The sequence below is a fragment of the Vanellus vanellus genome, assembly GCF_965231255.1.
Source record: "Vanellus vanellus genome assembly, chromosome: 4".
In the NCBI taxonomy this organism is placed as follows: Eukaryota; Metazoa; Chordata; class Aves; order Charadriiformes; family Charadriidae; genus Vanellus; species Vanellus vanellus.
In genome coordinates, this window is record NC_138909.1 from 42829465 (window position 1) to 42846428 (window position 16964).

At 36.3% G+C, this 16964-nt stretch overlaps 1 protein-coding gene across 1 annotated transcript in view; it reads right to left on the reverse strand.

The window, feature by feature from the left end:
- NEK1 (NIMA related kinase 1) overlaps nucleotides 1–16964 on the reverse strand; it is a 50257-nt gene that overhangs the window by 18595 nt on the left and 14698 nt on the right. The window contains exons 12-20 of the mRNA XM_082482894.1: nucleotides 15172–15231; nucleotides 14979–15026; nucleotides 14812–14886; nucleotides 11535–11713; nucleotides 11321–11452; nucleotides 8203–8305; nucleotides 5129–5212; nucleotides 4486–4569; nucleotides 985–1062 (exon numbers count right to left, since the gene is read on the reverse strand). Of these exons, the coding sequence (XP_082339020.1) occupies nucleotides 985–1062; nucleotides 4486–4569; nucleotides 5129–5212; nucleotides 8203–8305; nucleotides 11321–11452; nucleotides 11535–11713; nucleotides 14812–14886; nucleotides 14979–15026; nucleotides 15172–15231 (843 nt within the window). The remainder of the gene's footprint in view (nucleotides 1–984; nucleotides 1063–4485; nucleotides 4570–5128; nucleotides 5213–8202; nucleotides 8306–11320; nucleotides 11453–11534; nucleotides 11714–14811; nucleotides 14887–14978; nucleotides 15027–15171; nucleotides 15232–16964) is intronic.

Genomic DNA, 16964 nt, shown 5'->3' on the forward strand with positions numbered 1-16964 from the left:
TGGAACATTTTAAAAAGAAACATTTACTTCATCTTGCCTTCTCTCACTTATTATTGTATAGACTGTGACGGAAGGACTTCACTGACAAATCAAAATCACCACACAAATATAACAACTGATCTTCTACATTGAAATAATGGCAACCCCTCAAAATTTAATTACAATTCTTGATTTGCATGGTTATATTTTTAGTGTACGCAGTAATATTAAACAAAGTAATTTAAAATTAGATTCTCTATTTAAAATTAGTTTTGAAGCCAAATGCATTAATCAAAATATTAATTATTCAGTTTAAACTTTACATACTTACTCAACATAAACACAAGAAGTTCAGTTGCTGTTCCACCTCTAGTTTTAGTTTTAAGGTAAGGCATAAGGTTAGCTTTTTTATTTAACCATTGCTCTTTGCAGATGATGGGTGAAAAAAAAAATCATAGAATAGATAGAGTAATACTTGCTGCATACTGTATGGTAGACATAGTTATTGATATAAGAACACCACAGGGAATAAAGTTCCGATCAAATATTGGATTTCTATGAAACACATTTGCTTTAGATGTACTTCATCACAGGGGTATATAGCTCACCTTCTAATCCACACGTAGCCCATGTCAGCACACGTAAGGAGTTTTGCTCTCCTTTATTCTTTTAACTAAAATAAAATTGTTATTATTTAAGGCACATCTTCCTTTCCCTTTTAGTATCAAAAAGCTATTTCGGTTATACCAAATTGCCTTTAGGACTAAAGCTAACCTAGAGAAAAATCTCAAAGGCAGGGATGGAAAAATTCTATGTCACAACATATTTTAAAATTATTGAGATAAAACAGTTGGAGAGTTGTTACCGCAACACAGTTAAAATAAAAACCTCTTGTAGTGGATGTATGAACAAACTATTGATAGCAAAATAAAGTGTAAAAAACTTCATGAGATACAAAACAAATGTGAAAACAGTAAATTCCATCCTCCCTCTCCCCACAATTACCTTCTGCGCTTCTATCTTTTTGCGTTTCAGTTCTGCTTCCTCGCTTGATTCTTGTCCATCAGAACTGGCAGCTTCATTCTGCAAAGTAAGAGTCCTCAAAGAATTATCATTTATTCATGTATTTAAAAACTGAGTGATATTAAGTGACTACTTGGATCATTTAGACAGACCGTATAACTAACACGGGTCATAATTTCACAAGATAACTCCTCACTCAAATGTAATGCCTACTCAGACTGAACTTCATCTTTGAGATTTGTGCGGGTTTTTGTTTATTTGTTTGGTTTTGTGGGGTTTTTTGTTTGTTTGTTTTAAAAGATACAAAGCTTTTACAAGCCAGTAAGAAAGTAACACACCTACTGTTGCAAAAGAAGTGACCTAACGATGCAGGGCTCTCACCTGCCACCCCTCATCACTGTTGCATACTCTGCAGGTAAGGTATACAAGAAAGGTTTGAAGCTCTGGAATTCCAGTTTCTTCCACTGTATGTGCTCCAGGGAAGGTGGAATGGGTGAGGGGGGAAAATGGTAACAAGTAAGAATACATAAAGTCTACCTCTGAAATCTCTCTTACTTCTTTCCACTGCCTCTGCACATTCTTATTTACAGAACAGACCAACAGAGTTACGCAAAAAGAGTTCTGACAGGAGTCTTTTATTGCTCATGACCAACTTGTGCAGACCTTTTATTTAAAATAAACCATCCAGAAGGCTTATTTAGTAGGCTTCTTGCAGTATAAGAAAAAGAGTAGTATTAGAAATAATTTGGCAAAACACAAGCAAGAATTTTAGGTAAATTTTTAAGTGGCCATGCCCACCTTAGCTTCAGTCAGCTAACAGGAAAAAAAAAGATGACTGGATAGAACACTGGAGATAGAGAAACTTCAGAAAAATAATTTGGCATCTTTCATAGGCAAATAAATGAACACATATATTCATCTATATCTATCATAGGATACTATGCAGTATAGCATACTATGCAGTAGCAATAGATATAAAATTGCTAATCAACATAAGGAAATAGACAAAAATCTGTCATAGGAACACCATCTCAAACATAAGTAAGCCTCCATGCTGAAGTTTGCAGGTCATCAAGAAAAAAAAACCTCTTAAATTTGGTCTCTGAATTCTGAAAATTAGTTTAGGCCTATTTCCTCGAAAGATATTAATCTGTTCTCTGTTCCTTTGTAGGTGGCATAACTTTTGGGACACACAAGACAAGGTACAGCCACTGGGAAAGGAAGTTCCATTCCTGACATGCCTAATAACCCATACAGAGAATTAATGTCATGGTCACAGTAACAGTACTCTTGTTTGATTTTACTAGCACAAGCAGCCTTCGCCTCCAGAGAAAAGGTTTCTGGAGAGTACCTTTACTTCTGTAGTTAACCATACTGCAGGTAGAGTGTGGGTGCTCCCAATTTTGACAGAATGTATTGCAGCTTCTTAGTGAAAAAAATGAAACAGTGCAGCACAGCAATGGCTCTATACTGGTAACATTTTACCACTATCATCAGTATTCTAAGGGTACTCATGAGCCACAGGAAGATTTCGTAGAGCTGTGTAGAGAGATAACTAGTCCCACTGCAGCAGTTTTGAAGCTTGTCCAAAACAGCAGAAGAGAGTTATGAGTGAATCTAGCATCAAATGCAATTAAGACAACGTGTGCTTGTGATACATCAACTTCGCATTTTATGTGAGTCAGCCCTAGTGATAACTTCACTGACCAGCCCCTACAGTAACTTCATAAACTCACAAGACCTTTATTTTCCTCTTGCTCCTTAAGACAAACTTAGGAGAACAGCCCACATTGCTCCCTTAGCCACTCACACATCTTACAAAGTTTGCATAGTCTCCTCAGGTAGAAACACAAATAACTTTTGCTCTCTCCAGAGCAAGAGGCCAGTGAGTCCAGAGGAGGGCCACAAAGATGATCAGAGGGCTGGAGCACCTCTCCTACAAGGACAGCCTGAGAGAGTTGGGGTTGTTCAGTCTGGAGAAGAGAAGGCTCCGGGACACCTTATAGCAGCCTTCCAATACCTAAAGGGGGCCTACAGGAAAGATGGGGATGGCAAGTAGTGACAGGACAAAGGGTAATGGCTTTAAACTGAAAAGATGGTCAATTTAGGCTAAACATTAGGAAGAACTTCTTTACTCTTGAGGGCGGTGAGATGCTGGAATAGGTTGACTAGTTAAGCTGTGAATGCCCCACCCCTGGAAGTGTTCAAGGCCAGGTCAGATGGAGCTTTGAGCAACCTGGTCTAGTGGAAGGTGTCCCTGCCCACAGCAGGGGGGTTGGAACTAGATGATCTTCAAGGTCCCTTCCAACTCTAACCATTCTATGATTCTATGATCATTCATTTTAGATTTAAAGGGACACGGGTTCCTCTTCAACACATTAAAGAAATTTTGTGCCTTAATCAGGAGATTGAATTTGGCTCTCTTCCATCTCACCAGTGAGATGCAATCAAGGTTAAAGAAAATAAAGAAAACAACTCAAAAGAAGTCACTAATACAGGAAAAAAATAGAATATTTTAGCTGAAAAAAAAACAACCAAACAACAAACAACCCCAAAACCTATAGCAATGCAGAACTCTGTTTAGCTGGGACAGCGGTCTAAAGAAACTGAGTGGTACTGGATACGGTCTTGTCTCACATGTCTACTCACTATACATAAGATGCATGAAAGCACTTAATATGGGTGCTTAAAGGTAGGGGCGAGGCAGGAACATTTGTCTGGTTTTAAATCACAAAGGGCAGTGTTTATATATAAGCAGGTAATCACTTGAGGAAACCCAAATAATCTGTCAAGACAAAAGGACAGGAAGAGGAAGAAGACTCACGAGCACAAGATCACACAGTAGGTTAATAAAAGATGTAAACAAACTCCAGACCATATTTACTAAATAGGTTGCCTCGCAAATGAAACTATTTTTTAAACAAGTAAATGGATTGCTTCCAAGAGTGCCTTGGATTAGCCATTTGACACTTTAAGAAGTGTTTGTTCTTAATCTACTTTATGAACACATTTTGTTTTTGTTGTGTGATGAACATATTTCAGAAAAGTGCTGTGTGCAAAAAAGTGTATTGATTAAATTGAGCTCATGCCATGAATGTTTAACTTTTCATACATTTTGTAGGTGTGTATTAAAGAATTGCTTCATATGTATTCTGCATGAGCACTGTCAAAAAGTTAATTCCAGAGAAGTTCCTATAACTAAAAGCAAATAAATATAAATTCAGATGTAACTTTATGTTGGCTTGTTTTAAAACATTTTTAGTTTACAGACACTGAAGCTGCACCCCCAGCATTAAAATAAACAGATTTCACATATTCTGGAAGAAGAGATGGAAGTACACTCACTGTGGAACGGAAAGTGTCAAAAATATATGTCTATACATAAAACTGCCTGAGAAAAGTCTTCCCACAGGGATAAAAAAAAAAAAAAAAAAAAAATCTCACAGCCAACTTTAAGGATTTAAGAATATTTTTCAAACAAACCTTCTCTCCACGAAGTTTTGCTCTAATCTGTTGACGTTCATTAAAGTTTTGTAGCCGGATCTGTCTTAATCTTGCCAAATATTCCTAAGGCAAAGAAAGGAAATAAGTTTCAGTTATACTGAAACTGTCTCCAGTACGGTTAACTTAAAATACATAAGATTCCACCAAAAAAATAAGATTGGTAAAGAAAATAATCCCAATGATTATCCCTATTACTATCACCATATTAGCATTTACTAATCTCCAGGAAAAGCTCTCATCTAATGAAAATAAAGAAAACTGGAATGTATGTTTCCCAGTATTAAACTATCATTACATTTTTATATCATTGAAGGCTGGGAATGGTTATATTTACCACAACAGAATTCAGATATACTGAGTCATATCTATATGTATGCACATTCAAGAACCTCTCTGAGACCAACTGATGTAGACCACTACTATTTTGATTATTAAAAAAAAACAACACAAAACCAAACACACCCAAACTCTAGAACTTTATACAGTTAATTATTTCCTGGGAATTTATAAAGTCCTTTTATTTTGGTACACAGATGAACCATGCAGGGAAAACAGGCACAGTCAGGGCCAGAATAGGGCTGTTTGTGTGATGAGTGAAGTGGCAAACATGCGGCAAGCATACCTCTTCCTCCTTGTTTCTGGATTTCCTTCCTCTTGCAGAAATGGGCCTGCCTCCATAGATATCTGCCACGTTTTGCAGTGTACCCTGTTTGCCATTTAATGGTATCAAATTTAAGGTGGCTGGGGCAGTAAAATTATCTGCTTTATCCAATAACTGTTCACTTACAAAGAAATCAAATTCAACAATGATCTGCAGTTGTTCTGAAGTTAACCAATAACCCCTTTCACTTCCATGAAACATATGACTAGTAACTAAAAATCCTGAGTAGCCAAAGAGAGAGACTAGAGCTTGAAGAATACCGTTGCCTTATCCCTGCAATTCTCATCTTCTGCTGTGTTTAAAAGCCTAAATTCTGATGGGCACGAGTTCTTCTACATCTGGATTATATACAAATTGTGGCATACAGTTGGAATCTCTGCCACTGTTGAGCCAAGCCTAAAATAAAAGTGGAATCTTTATATGTTCTTAGATTAAGCTTTTTCCACAATGATGACTTTTTTTTTTTTTAAATATACAAGTAGCAAACTCAAAAACCTAATAAAATACTTCATTCACAGTGTATAGTCTTGGTTAGTGTGATGAGTACATGTGTGATGAGTGTCCTAACTGTCACCAGAAGGATTCGACCTTTAAGGAAGTTCAATACAAAACAGTACAAGAATATGTTAAATCCAGGTTTCCTGCTTGGATTACAATCCATAATGTTTAAATTGTTTTGTTCATGATAAAACTCTGCTGAACAGGTTAAAAAAGTCTTGATTTGTTAACTCAACATACAATAGAGACAGTTAGTACACTTGTGATAGTTACTTAGACCTTTTGCCTTATAAAATACCAGGGCTTTAGCTTTCTCAAGCTTGAGTGTAGAGAACGGTAAGCAAATACACCAGTTAAGTTCTTGATCGGGAGCACTGAATCCAAATATTCTGGCTAAATACTCTCTTAGATTGAGCATGAAAATCAGTAACTCAAGGAAACAGCAAATTTCTACACTTCTGTGGTTTAGTGACTGGGGGACCAGAGAATTAAAGGAACCATCCTGTGTATAAGAAGTAGCATACATTCATGAGGACTCCGTGAATTCCGGTTTCAGCTTGAGCATTAAGTCATACAAAATGGAAACAAATATTTTCCACGTTCACCTTTTCAGAAAATATTTGTTTATTTTTAAGTTTTTTTATGCATTTTCCTGAGCTTTACAAAAGCTAACAGGCACCATTTAAGTCATCTCATTGTTCTTCGTTCTAGCTTTCAAGTTAGTTTAACTATTTTCAAACTGATGGAGATTTATGTCACTGCTCTTAAAAAAGAAACTGGAAGCAAGATTTTTTGAGAACCAATTTTCTTTCTGTACATTGTTAATTTTTACTCATCTGCCTACATTAAAATTTTCAAAGACCAGGACCCAATGTTTTGCAACGCCACACAGCAACAGCAAAGTAACAAATTGAGTCACCTCTCCTCTAAGACAGCTGCTGACCTAAAGTATCTCACCAACTCACCTACTGAGTCAAACTTTAGACTATCGCTTGAAAATTAAAATTGGCAGCAACTGTATTCACAGAATCTGGGTAAATTAGTGCAAGTCATTTGACTTACAAGTCTTTATACAGCAAACAGCTCCATATTAGTTGATGATACCTACTGATTTCTCCTCTCAGATCATCATGGTCTGGACAATAGTCCCACCCCTATATGAGAACTGCTGCCAAGCTAGTCAAATTATTCTCCTCTACCAATAGAACAAAGCTGCTGAGAACTTCTGCTATCAATGGCAAATGATAGTACATGAATTTGGAACCCTGGCTTTGAGTTTTAAGTCTTAAACATCTAGAACTTACTTTTACAACAGAACTGTTCTGTTACCTCCCGTTTTTTTTTTTTTACGGCAGCCAGTTAAGAATGAAACATTTGGGCTCAGTTGAATCATTAGAGAAACATTCACCTGAACACTTGGGTATCTTGCATTATCTCATACATTAATATAAATGCAAAAGTCAAGTACAAAATGGAAGCAGGTACTACTAAGGACTTATCTAAGAAGAGGCAAAGAATTGTCCGTTTTTTCAAAACTATTTAATGATCTTGGAGGTTTAAAAAAACAAAACAAAACAGAACCATAGTTTTAAAGTGGAAGAGTCATGCTTTAAGACGTATATACTAATCTAAGGATACTTCACCATCAAAGCAGTGAATAAAGATATCTAAGAATTGCTTGCTCTAAGTGAAATAATCCCTGAAAAAACACAGCCTGGCTGTAAATCATGAACCGATATTCAGATATAACTCATGAGGATGCTTCTGTAAATCTGCAGTTGGTCTCATTTCACTGCAATGCCAGCACGGTCAGTTTAATTTCAGCAGCTGATGGTGATATTGTGCCTTGGTTGTATATGAATAGTGTGGAGAAGCACTCGAAAAGCAAAACTATCCATATTAGGAAAACACACAGTTCAACCACAAAGTCCTAACGCAAATAAATAACTTCCAAGATATCTTTACTGCAAACCAAACTTCCTAAAGGAATACTGAATTTAGAACTGCAAGCTTATAGAGCTAAGAACATTTTGTGACAGTATCCACTAGTTAATATCTAGAGAGTAAAGATTTTTAGAAACATCAACCTTGACAGAGAGAGATGTCTTTATAATACCTTCCAAATAAGCAGAATGCGTTTTTGTAAAACACACTGCTGTATCTGCTCATTAGCTCTATCAGTTTAATCAAACTTCACTTTGTTCAAGCTACCGAATAATAGTTTAATTTCAACCAAAACTTTAAAGCTATGAACAGAAAACCATGTAAATGAATGTTCTAAAATTCACATCAAGTTAGACACATGCAAAAAAGATATTTACCTTTGTGAATACATTTACAGTCATGAAAAATGTATTGCATAGTTCTGTTACATTTTAATAAAACATAACAAAATGAAAAACACCTATGTCCCATTCACTTTTTTTTTAAATACTTAAGGAAATTATTTAGCCAGCATTTCAAGGTTATCATGCTACTTCAAAGATTCATAAAGCATGCTGCAACAGTAATATACATAGGAAGACCAGATTCCATACCAGGTGTCCCTCAGCTCGAGCTTTGTTTTCCATGGCTTCTCTCTTCCGTTGCCAGAATTCTTCAACTTGCTTTGCTCTATCTGCAGCTATCCATCCTTTTTGCCTGAGTAATTGCAACACATAGCAAAATGAAAGTCTCTGAAATATGACACTCAAAAAATCCCCATCTTTATTCTAACTAGGATATACACAAAAAGAGTAACTTTCTATGAGTAAGGCATCTTCAAAAAAAGCCTTTCATCAGCCAAAATACAAATCAGACTTCCACAAAATGGAGGAAAATAGGCTCAACTAAGTTAAAAGAACAATTTAAAAAAAAAAAAAAACACACAAAGAAAACAAAACCCAAGCCACCACGTTGTCCTTCCAGATCCTCGTCATCAAAACAAAAATGAGTGTCAAAACACAACCTTAGCGTGATAATTTCTGAAAATGTCTTAGCTGATTTCATTATTGTTATTGCTTGTGAAAAAGAAGACTCCTTCAAGGTTTCCCTTCAGAGAGAAGCAAGAACGCATCACATGAGCCAGTCAGTAAAGTCAATATTGCAGCAGTCTTTCAAGACTGACCTAAGTTTGGAGTGAGAGATTCTACCACTTAGATTATTAGTACAGTGCTAGTATTCTCCGAGTGTTCTGGCAACTCGTGTTGGGGGATCTTGGGGGATTTTTGTTTGCTTTTAAAGGGACTGTGAAAGAATTTTCCTACCTTAGAAGTAGCCAGAACAACCATCAGGCTGAGACAGTTAAAGAAAGAATCATTCTGCAATACAGGAGCTATTGCTAGTAACTCATAAATGAATTAGCACACTAATTAAAGATCCTTGCATCTTGTTTTTTCTCTCCCCTCACCCCCCACTTTTCCCCAAGCAACAGGGAAATTAAATATTTCCATATGCTAACATTCATTGAGAGTAAGATGGAGATAAAACTACTTTGATACAAATAAAACAAACACTGTAGCTGCTTGAGAAGGCAAGATGATTCACGTATGTGTTACTGGTAAAGAAACACACACTTGATACTCTTATGTGTATACACATATTTGACTCACTACAAGATTTTTACCTTAACTGTTCATTACATATGAACTCAACTGGTAGACAGTGAAATCTGTCCAAACCTGTGTCACATAGCTGAAGTTTAGCTTACAGTGTTGGAAGAGAGGTGTTTCCCCAAACAAAAAGAACCCCAAACCTATTTGTCTCAACCAAATTCACAGGAAAGACTTATTTCAACTAAATTTTCTGAAAAGGGTTTTCCCTACTCTAAAGCCGAGTGACTCGTTTTGCTGAAACATTTCAACTAGTTTTCTTCTGGGCTGCATTTCTGTCCAAGAGACAATTTTTAAAGATTGTTGACGTTGAGTATACCTAGCTTTACATCAGTTGTGGTAGTGTAATCAGAAAGTTTGCAACTTGAGCATTTTCAGCTTCTTTAACGTACACTCTAAGTTCCTCATCTTAAAGAAAGTTGCAGTTATTTAAATTCTTTGGTTGAGCTAAACATCCTGAACACTCATCTTTTTATTTCACCTCCAGCTGAAAAAAATAAAGTGCAGGAGAAAAATATTGCTTGGCTAGCTACGATAATAAAATTGCTTCTAAATAATAAAGTACAAATACTTTTCACATTTTAAATGCTAAGAAACAGCACCTTGATTTGAGGCTAAAGGTAGTCCAGTTTACAAATAGAAATAAAGAAATCTCTACCTATTTTGAAATTTCTGCAGAGTATTTTCATTGAGTGCTTCCAAGTTCATGTATTTGAGAAATACTGAATCAGCTTCTCTTCATGATCTCCACACTATTCATAACTTGCAGCCCACTAGTATGGTTCTTCTCAATTTGAACACATTTAAAATAGTTTACCCAGGTGTAACCAAGTATTATTTAATATTGTCAAATGGGCAAGGCAAACAGTGTTTCCTCATCTAGGCAAGTTTTGGGGATTGTGGCACTTTGTGCCAGGAATTAAGAATAAATAAAGGAGGATGGAAATACGCATCTACATCAGCTGGGAAAATACACCTTCCAGTACTGTGTTGTAACAGGAGGAATTTTAATTCGCTCACAACAGCCCAAATTACTATAAAGAAAATAAAATATACCGTGTAGCTTGCAAAATTGTAACATAAGTGCTAAATGTGTTCTTATTGCTGCAAACTTGTAGATTTTTTTCTATTTTAAAAGGCAAAATGTATTCTATTAAAACATAAAACTGAATAAAAATTAGGTTAGAAGAACAAACGTTTTCTTTCGTGACTTCCTTTTCCTCACATTAACTCCATTTATTTCTTCCTCCGTGGGATACATCATTGGATCTGCAGAAGTTTAAGTGATGCATGATAAAATTTGTCCCTCTAGGAAAATTAGTTAGTAATGCCCACTTACTAAACTTCTAGGAAAAAAAAGATATTTTGCCCATTTACTGCGCACAAGCGCACATAGTTCTTTGGGCAATGTTAACAGATCTGAAGGACAGCAAAGAAGTTTTGAAGAAGCTACGCGAAAGACTGAAATCATTAAAAAAAAATACTTGTTTACAATCCTTTATACATAAAATGCTCAGTTTATAGTAATTGTAAAGAATAAGCATCACTGAACTAGAAGCTGGACACCATCATAACACCTGGCATTTGCATCTTGACGAAGAAAGATCCTAGAAGTTTTCCACTAATCAATAAACAGGAACTACCAATTCTGGGAGCATTCTACATGCTCTCCTATGCTAGAGTCCAACACTTAGACACAGAGAAGGCAGTCAGAATGCCATGACAGGAGAAGGAAGCATCTTGGCAGGTAACACAAAAAGGGGAACTATGAAAAAAGCAAAGGAGGAGGCTTATCGTGTTATCCACAACTGCATTAAGCCAAGAACTTTGGCTGAAATCTAGTTTGTTTACAGTTGTTGGTAATTCATTTTTTCCACTATTGGGGAAGCCAAGGTTTCCATTGGTTCTAAAAGAATCGTGGTCTGCAAGGGATTAACACACAAACAGACAGCACAGTACCAATGGAAAAAAGTGATTTTGAGACATGTCCAACTACTAAATGAAACAAGACACAGAACAAGAATCTAACATGTAGGGACAGATTTATGGATTATCATTGTCCAACCTGTTTGCATTGGCTTGTTTAGACACCTCCTTCAATCTTTTCATTTTTTTCCTAACTGCACCAGCATCAGGTGAATGGTGATGACCTGCAGGCCCCTTAGGAACTCCTGGACGTATTCCAGGTGGAATTCCTCTGTAGATAAATATGTACAGTAACTTTCATTACTTTCATCTAAAGCAAACCACATGCAGCTTCTAACGGAAGGTATCCATACCTTTCAACAACTTCTCGGCCTTGTACTTTTGCCCTCAATTTGGCTTCCCTCTCTTCAGCTACTCTAATGTTTTCCTTTTGCTGCTGCATCTGGTCAAAAATAGCATGATAGTGTTCATACTGTCCTCTGGAAGACACGGGAAAAGGACCAACACCACCTCCACCGCCATAATATGGTGCCTGGAAAATAAGAAGAGGTAGGGTGGAAATCTCAAACAGTGGTTTCAACAAGCCCTTCCAATTTTCACCTCTTCAGCAGCATAAGAGCATTAATATGTCCTGCAACAATTCTGAATTGGTCCTAGTTTTATTCATAGCATGCCCATATTTTAACAAACTACAAAATAGATAAATTAAAGACTTATTTTTCTGTTAGCACCCCATAACAACATAGCATTTTACCTCCCTCTGATAAGCCTGCTTATACGCGAGACATCTGTCACACATTTTAGAAGTTATTGGTAACAAATCCATTGAAGTGTAATTGGAGATAGATGTTCTACACAGCAAAAAAATCGAAGTTTTAGCACCAAAGCTAAAAGTGATATAGTACAAACAGAAGTAATAGCAAGTGATCTGTAGCCAAACACCCATTTTTTCATGAAGCTAGAAACAGTTAAAAGCACTTCTAAGGTTGATGAATGGCATTAAGTGCAGATTTATCTGAGAATCCCCATTGTTACCAATCTGTAATTTGGTTTCATCACCAGAATTGAGATGCTTCCCTAGCAAAGCTCAGATCAGTAGATCATCTACTACAAGCTACTGCTTTATGTGAATTATCTCTGTCATTCTCAAAGAATTAGAATTCCTACAGAACCTTCATGTGAAAATAATAATAAAATGTTGCAAGCAGCTGTGTACAGAAGTAGCCAAGGATGGATGCAGAAAACATGAACGAGCAAAACAAGGTTAAGGTTGTCAGCACATGCATACAAATGTTCCCTTTACACCTGGGGAAGCTGTCAAATAGCCCATTGTAGTGAATCTATAGAATTTGTTTTAACAATAGTGTCAATGTTGCTTCCAGAGTGGTCTTAAGTATTTTAAATAAATTCAAATACATGAGTGCAAATGTGACAGGTTTAAGATTGCCTACTTAGAAGTTCTTGAACGGATTATATTTCACAATGGAATTTAGCTCACATTTGGCGTTTCAGTTGCTCAATACTCCTCAACAGCTTGCCGTAATCCATATAACAGAATACTAACTGAAAGATTTATCCAGGCACTCAAATAAATATGCAGGTGTACTGTTCATCTGGATAAAAATAACTTACTATACAAGACTACAGTGTCTACAAACAGAATGCAAAATCTTGCTTTAAACTCTATTCAAGGTTTCACCTATGATTATTAGAGCTCAGTTTTCAAAAGGACTACCTAAAGAAATAGTATGATCAATCTTGAGGCAAGTGCTATGAAGCAGGTGCTCATCACCAGTCTGTAGAACAATTACAGTCCCTGCTACAAACCCAAAACCAAAGCCAAATCCTTGCCAACTCTTTCCCTACCTTCCCTCAGAAACAGGTGCCAGCAACCAACCCCAGAAGACAACAGGAAGAGAAAAATCACACAGTGCATGACCCTGCTGTGCCTTCATAAGAGGCTATATGGCTTGCATTATTGGAAAGCTTGAACAATGCTATTCAACAGCATCATCAGGGAGTTGCTGGATACACTGTTTTCATGTTGGAGAAAGGAAAAGGATAATGAAGTCAAGAATACTACAATAGTATATGGAAACCTGGAGTGACAGTAACCTAGCAGCCTGCAGTAAGGTTTGTACTAAACTATGCAATCTGGAGAAGACATTTGAATGAATTTTAAAACGTGTTTGCCATGACATTTTACACCAGTGACACTTAGTGAAAATATATACAGCCATTGAACCTGTTTCCCTAGATGATTGAGAATACCAATAACGATGCAGCTGTAGCTACAACAGAACACTTTAGATGACTGCAATGTCCAAGGACCTTGTAATAATGTTTCTGATTAACTTTGAGAATTTTATTGTTTTCAGGAATATATATAGCTCTGATCCAAACGTGATGATGCTGATATATTGTGTTGTATGGAAGCTTGCTTTGGTGCCTGCCAGTTTCATCGTGAGAGAGAGAGAGAGGGGAGGACGGCATAGGAGCCAAATGATGTTTTTTGATTTTTCCATTATATGAGCTCCTGGTAGTCTTTAAAGCATGGTATGCTTAAGTTTGCTTTTATATTTAAGCTTTACTTATATGACATGTGGCACGCAAAGATGATGTCTATTTTGAAATAATATACTTAATAAGCAGCTACTGAAACCTAGTCAAGTGCTTGTGTATTCCTCATACTCTTGTATAAGGAACAGAAAATTTAGTTCTCTATTCATTTTGACTTTACTGCTCAGTCAGTACCCTACTAAACCCGAACTAAAACCCTACTAAATATGTTTAGGCCAAGTATTTTTGACTCTTTACGATCACAACAAATAACTGTGTTTTAATCCATTTTCTATTGCCAAATAAATTTTCACTACAGCAATACTTAAGCTCCTGCACTGGCTCTGTCTGATAAAAGCACCCAGACCTTCATATTTAAATCACTTCATGAGACTGCTTCCCAGAACAGTTATGTTTCCATGAAATTATGACACACACAAACTGGCAAAAAGAAACCATCATAGGGATCAGATTAAATTACGTCATTAAATTATGTAAGAAGTGAATGGCTAAAGAGTTTACTGCTTTCGGAAAAAAAAAAAAATATTAGATTTACTCAGGATTTTTCACCCTCCTCCTGAACAACTTATCTGTATATATAAACATTGTCATTTATGTCAGTAAATAACAAAGAATGCTTAGAAGCAGGTGTTTAATACTGGGGAAAAGGTCCATTATGATAATATGAGAACCTGGAAAAAGACTTCAACAACAGAAGTCAAGAACAAACTTGAATGTGAAAGAAGCTGTTCATGCGTAGATTCAGCACAGGAAAAGCAGCAAAAGCAGGAGTGGATAAAAAAAAAAAAAAAAAGCAGTGCATGAAAACCATTACTGACAGAAAGAGATTCAGAAATTTAGTAATTATTAAAAATGAAAGTTGCACATGATCTCCAAAAAGCCAGGGAAGAGAGTGTCTTATACAGTTTTTCTTAAATTAACCACAGATTGGTAATGGGCAGCCCCAAGAGTTGACCTCCAAGAGCAGATCTTTCTGAAAAGGTTAGATCATGCCAGGTAACCAAAGGTGGGGGGAACAGACCACACCACATTTCTGCATCTGCTGCCAACCTTAACATCACCACTTCCACCTGAACCAAGCACATTCCTCCATCCTTGTTCCCTGGCTCTGTTTATTCGTTCCATCTGAAGGAGAAAACAATACAGGAAAACATAATTCAAGGAATCACTAAGTAAAAATTGAACTTCTCTATTAATACACTTTAAACATATTTTACCCTTTCTTTTTCCCATCTTCTCATTTCATCTGCCTTCAGTAAACTGATCTGCAATGTGTAAGGATTAAACATGTTTAGTAACTGGGAAATTAAACTACTCCATATTCTTACACAATGTATAAACACACCACACCACAAGGTATTTCATTAAAATTACTATGGGTGGAAAAAGAAAGTCAAGAATTTTGTCTACCTGATCCCTCTGGCGTTTTTCTTTTTCAGGCAATTCTAACCTTTTCTTTTTTGAAGGTTCCTGAAAAATAAGCATATAATTTGGTATTTATTACTAAGTCATTATTCTGTTAAGTCTCTGTCAAGATAGGTTAGTGCTCCAATTGCTGGTGTACGTCCATGAAGACTGGAAAAAAAAAAAATAATTTTAAACCACTGTTACATAATGCTTGGGGGAAGAAAAAAAAAAAAAAAAAAGAGATAAGGAGGAAAGACATAAGCTTCGCTCAGTTTGAAAACTAACAGATGGTTTCATGATACCACAAACATTTTCCTACTTCCTTCTCCTGGATTCATTTTCTTCATTGCAGTTGGAAAGGCCTGGATAAAAGGTGAAACTTCAAACTAGATAGCACGATGCCAGAACGAGAGAAAAATTCTAATCAGACAAAAAATAAGTCTTAAACCCACAACTTAACAGGTGAAAAATGGGGTTTAAAATAATTAATTATTCAGAACATTTTAAATCAAAAGCACTACCCCTAGATCCTAGCAGATGTTACTGTACCTGTTCATCCCCTACTAAGAGTTTTGTCTTGAAAGCTGAAGGCAGTAATTTTTAAATCTGTTTTGTCTTAATTTTTCTTCTCTGGCAGTATCATTCTACATTACAATCTGTTCCTCATAAGTCTTTGAGGGTCCCTTGATATTAAGATTCTCTTTTACTTGGAGAACAGATTTAGTAGATTATCCTTAGGCTATTTCACTTGGGTAACTCTAAACAAAGTTATTGTTACTTATGGAAGAGGAGAGCACAACTAGTATTGAATATCTGGTCAAGAAGCACCTATACGTAATAAACTACGCTGCTTACTCGTCTTCTCAAAGAGTGATGGTTACTCTTAAAGCTTTTTTTCCCTGACCATATTAGAACACACAGAGAGCTTATTAGTATTTTCTTTTGACGACCTAAAATCCCATCAAATGAGTACTTTGAAATCAAGTATTTCTGAAGATGAAAGCCTTTAGAGATTTAAGTCAATGTAGTTCAAGTACCGTGAGTTAATGTAATATTACTAAACATAGGAGATGATTGTTACGTGCTCCTCTGAAAAGCCAGTTGAGAGCTGCAAGCTCAGACTACCCTGGAACAACAGCAAAGAGAAGAAAATGTATATTACACTGTAGCCATTGTTTCTATCCCACACCGTACCCCTTGTCACTAGGTACAATTCAAACAAAGATTATGTCTTAAAATTGCAGCGTTACTGACTCCTGACATGCAGCAAAGAGGATATTTCCTTAGTCTCTACCCTGCCACTTTGAGTCTCTATGCAAGTTACATTGGTGTTGGCTGATGTAACTGATGATAAAAGAGCAGCAGACAGTTGTGCAACCAAGCCTTAAAACATAAAGGACACACAAGAAGTCTGTGCATTCTCTTCTTGCTCTTTTTCAAACTATGTATCACAAGGCTTGTGTGATCAATGAGTTTTCCCCTAAACCTCCAATAACTTTTCAACTTCAAGGATAAGTTGTATCTCAGGGATAATTTTCTATCCACCTATCGAATTTGACAGAGGGATAGAGAACTCAGTATTATGTTCAAAGTGCCATGGGAAGAAGGAAACAAAAAACCTCCAGAACTCATTCAGAGGAAAATTTGAATTAGTTCTCTTGCTGAAGCAGGAGCTTCTTGGTTGGTAGTTGTCTGGCACATGCATATAGCTCAAAATTAGCTGTATCCTATCTCCTGGCCATGCAGTAGTTAAAGGAATAAAGAGAGAGGGAAAAAAAGAGTTTTATGTAATAAGG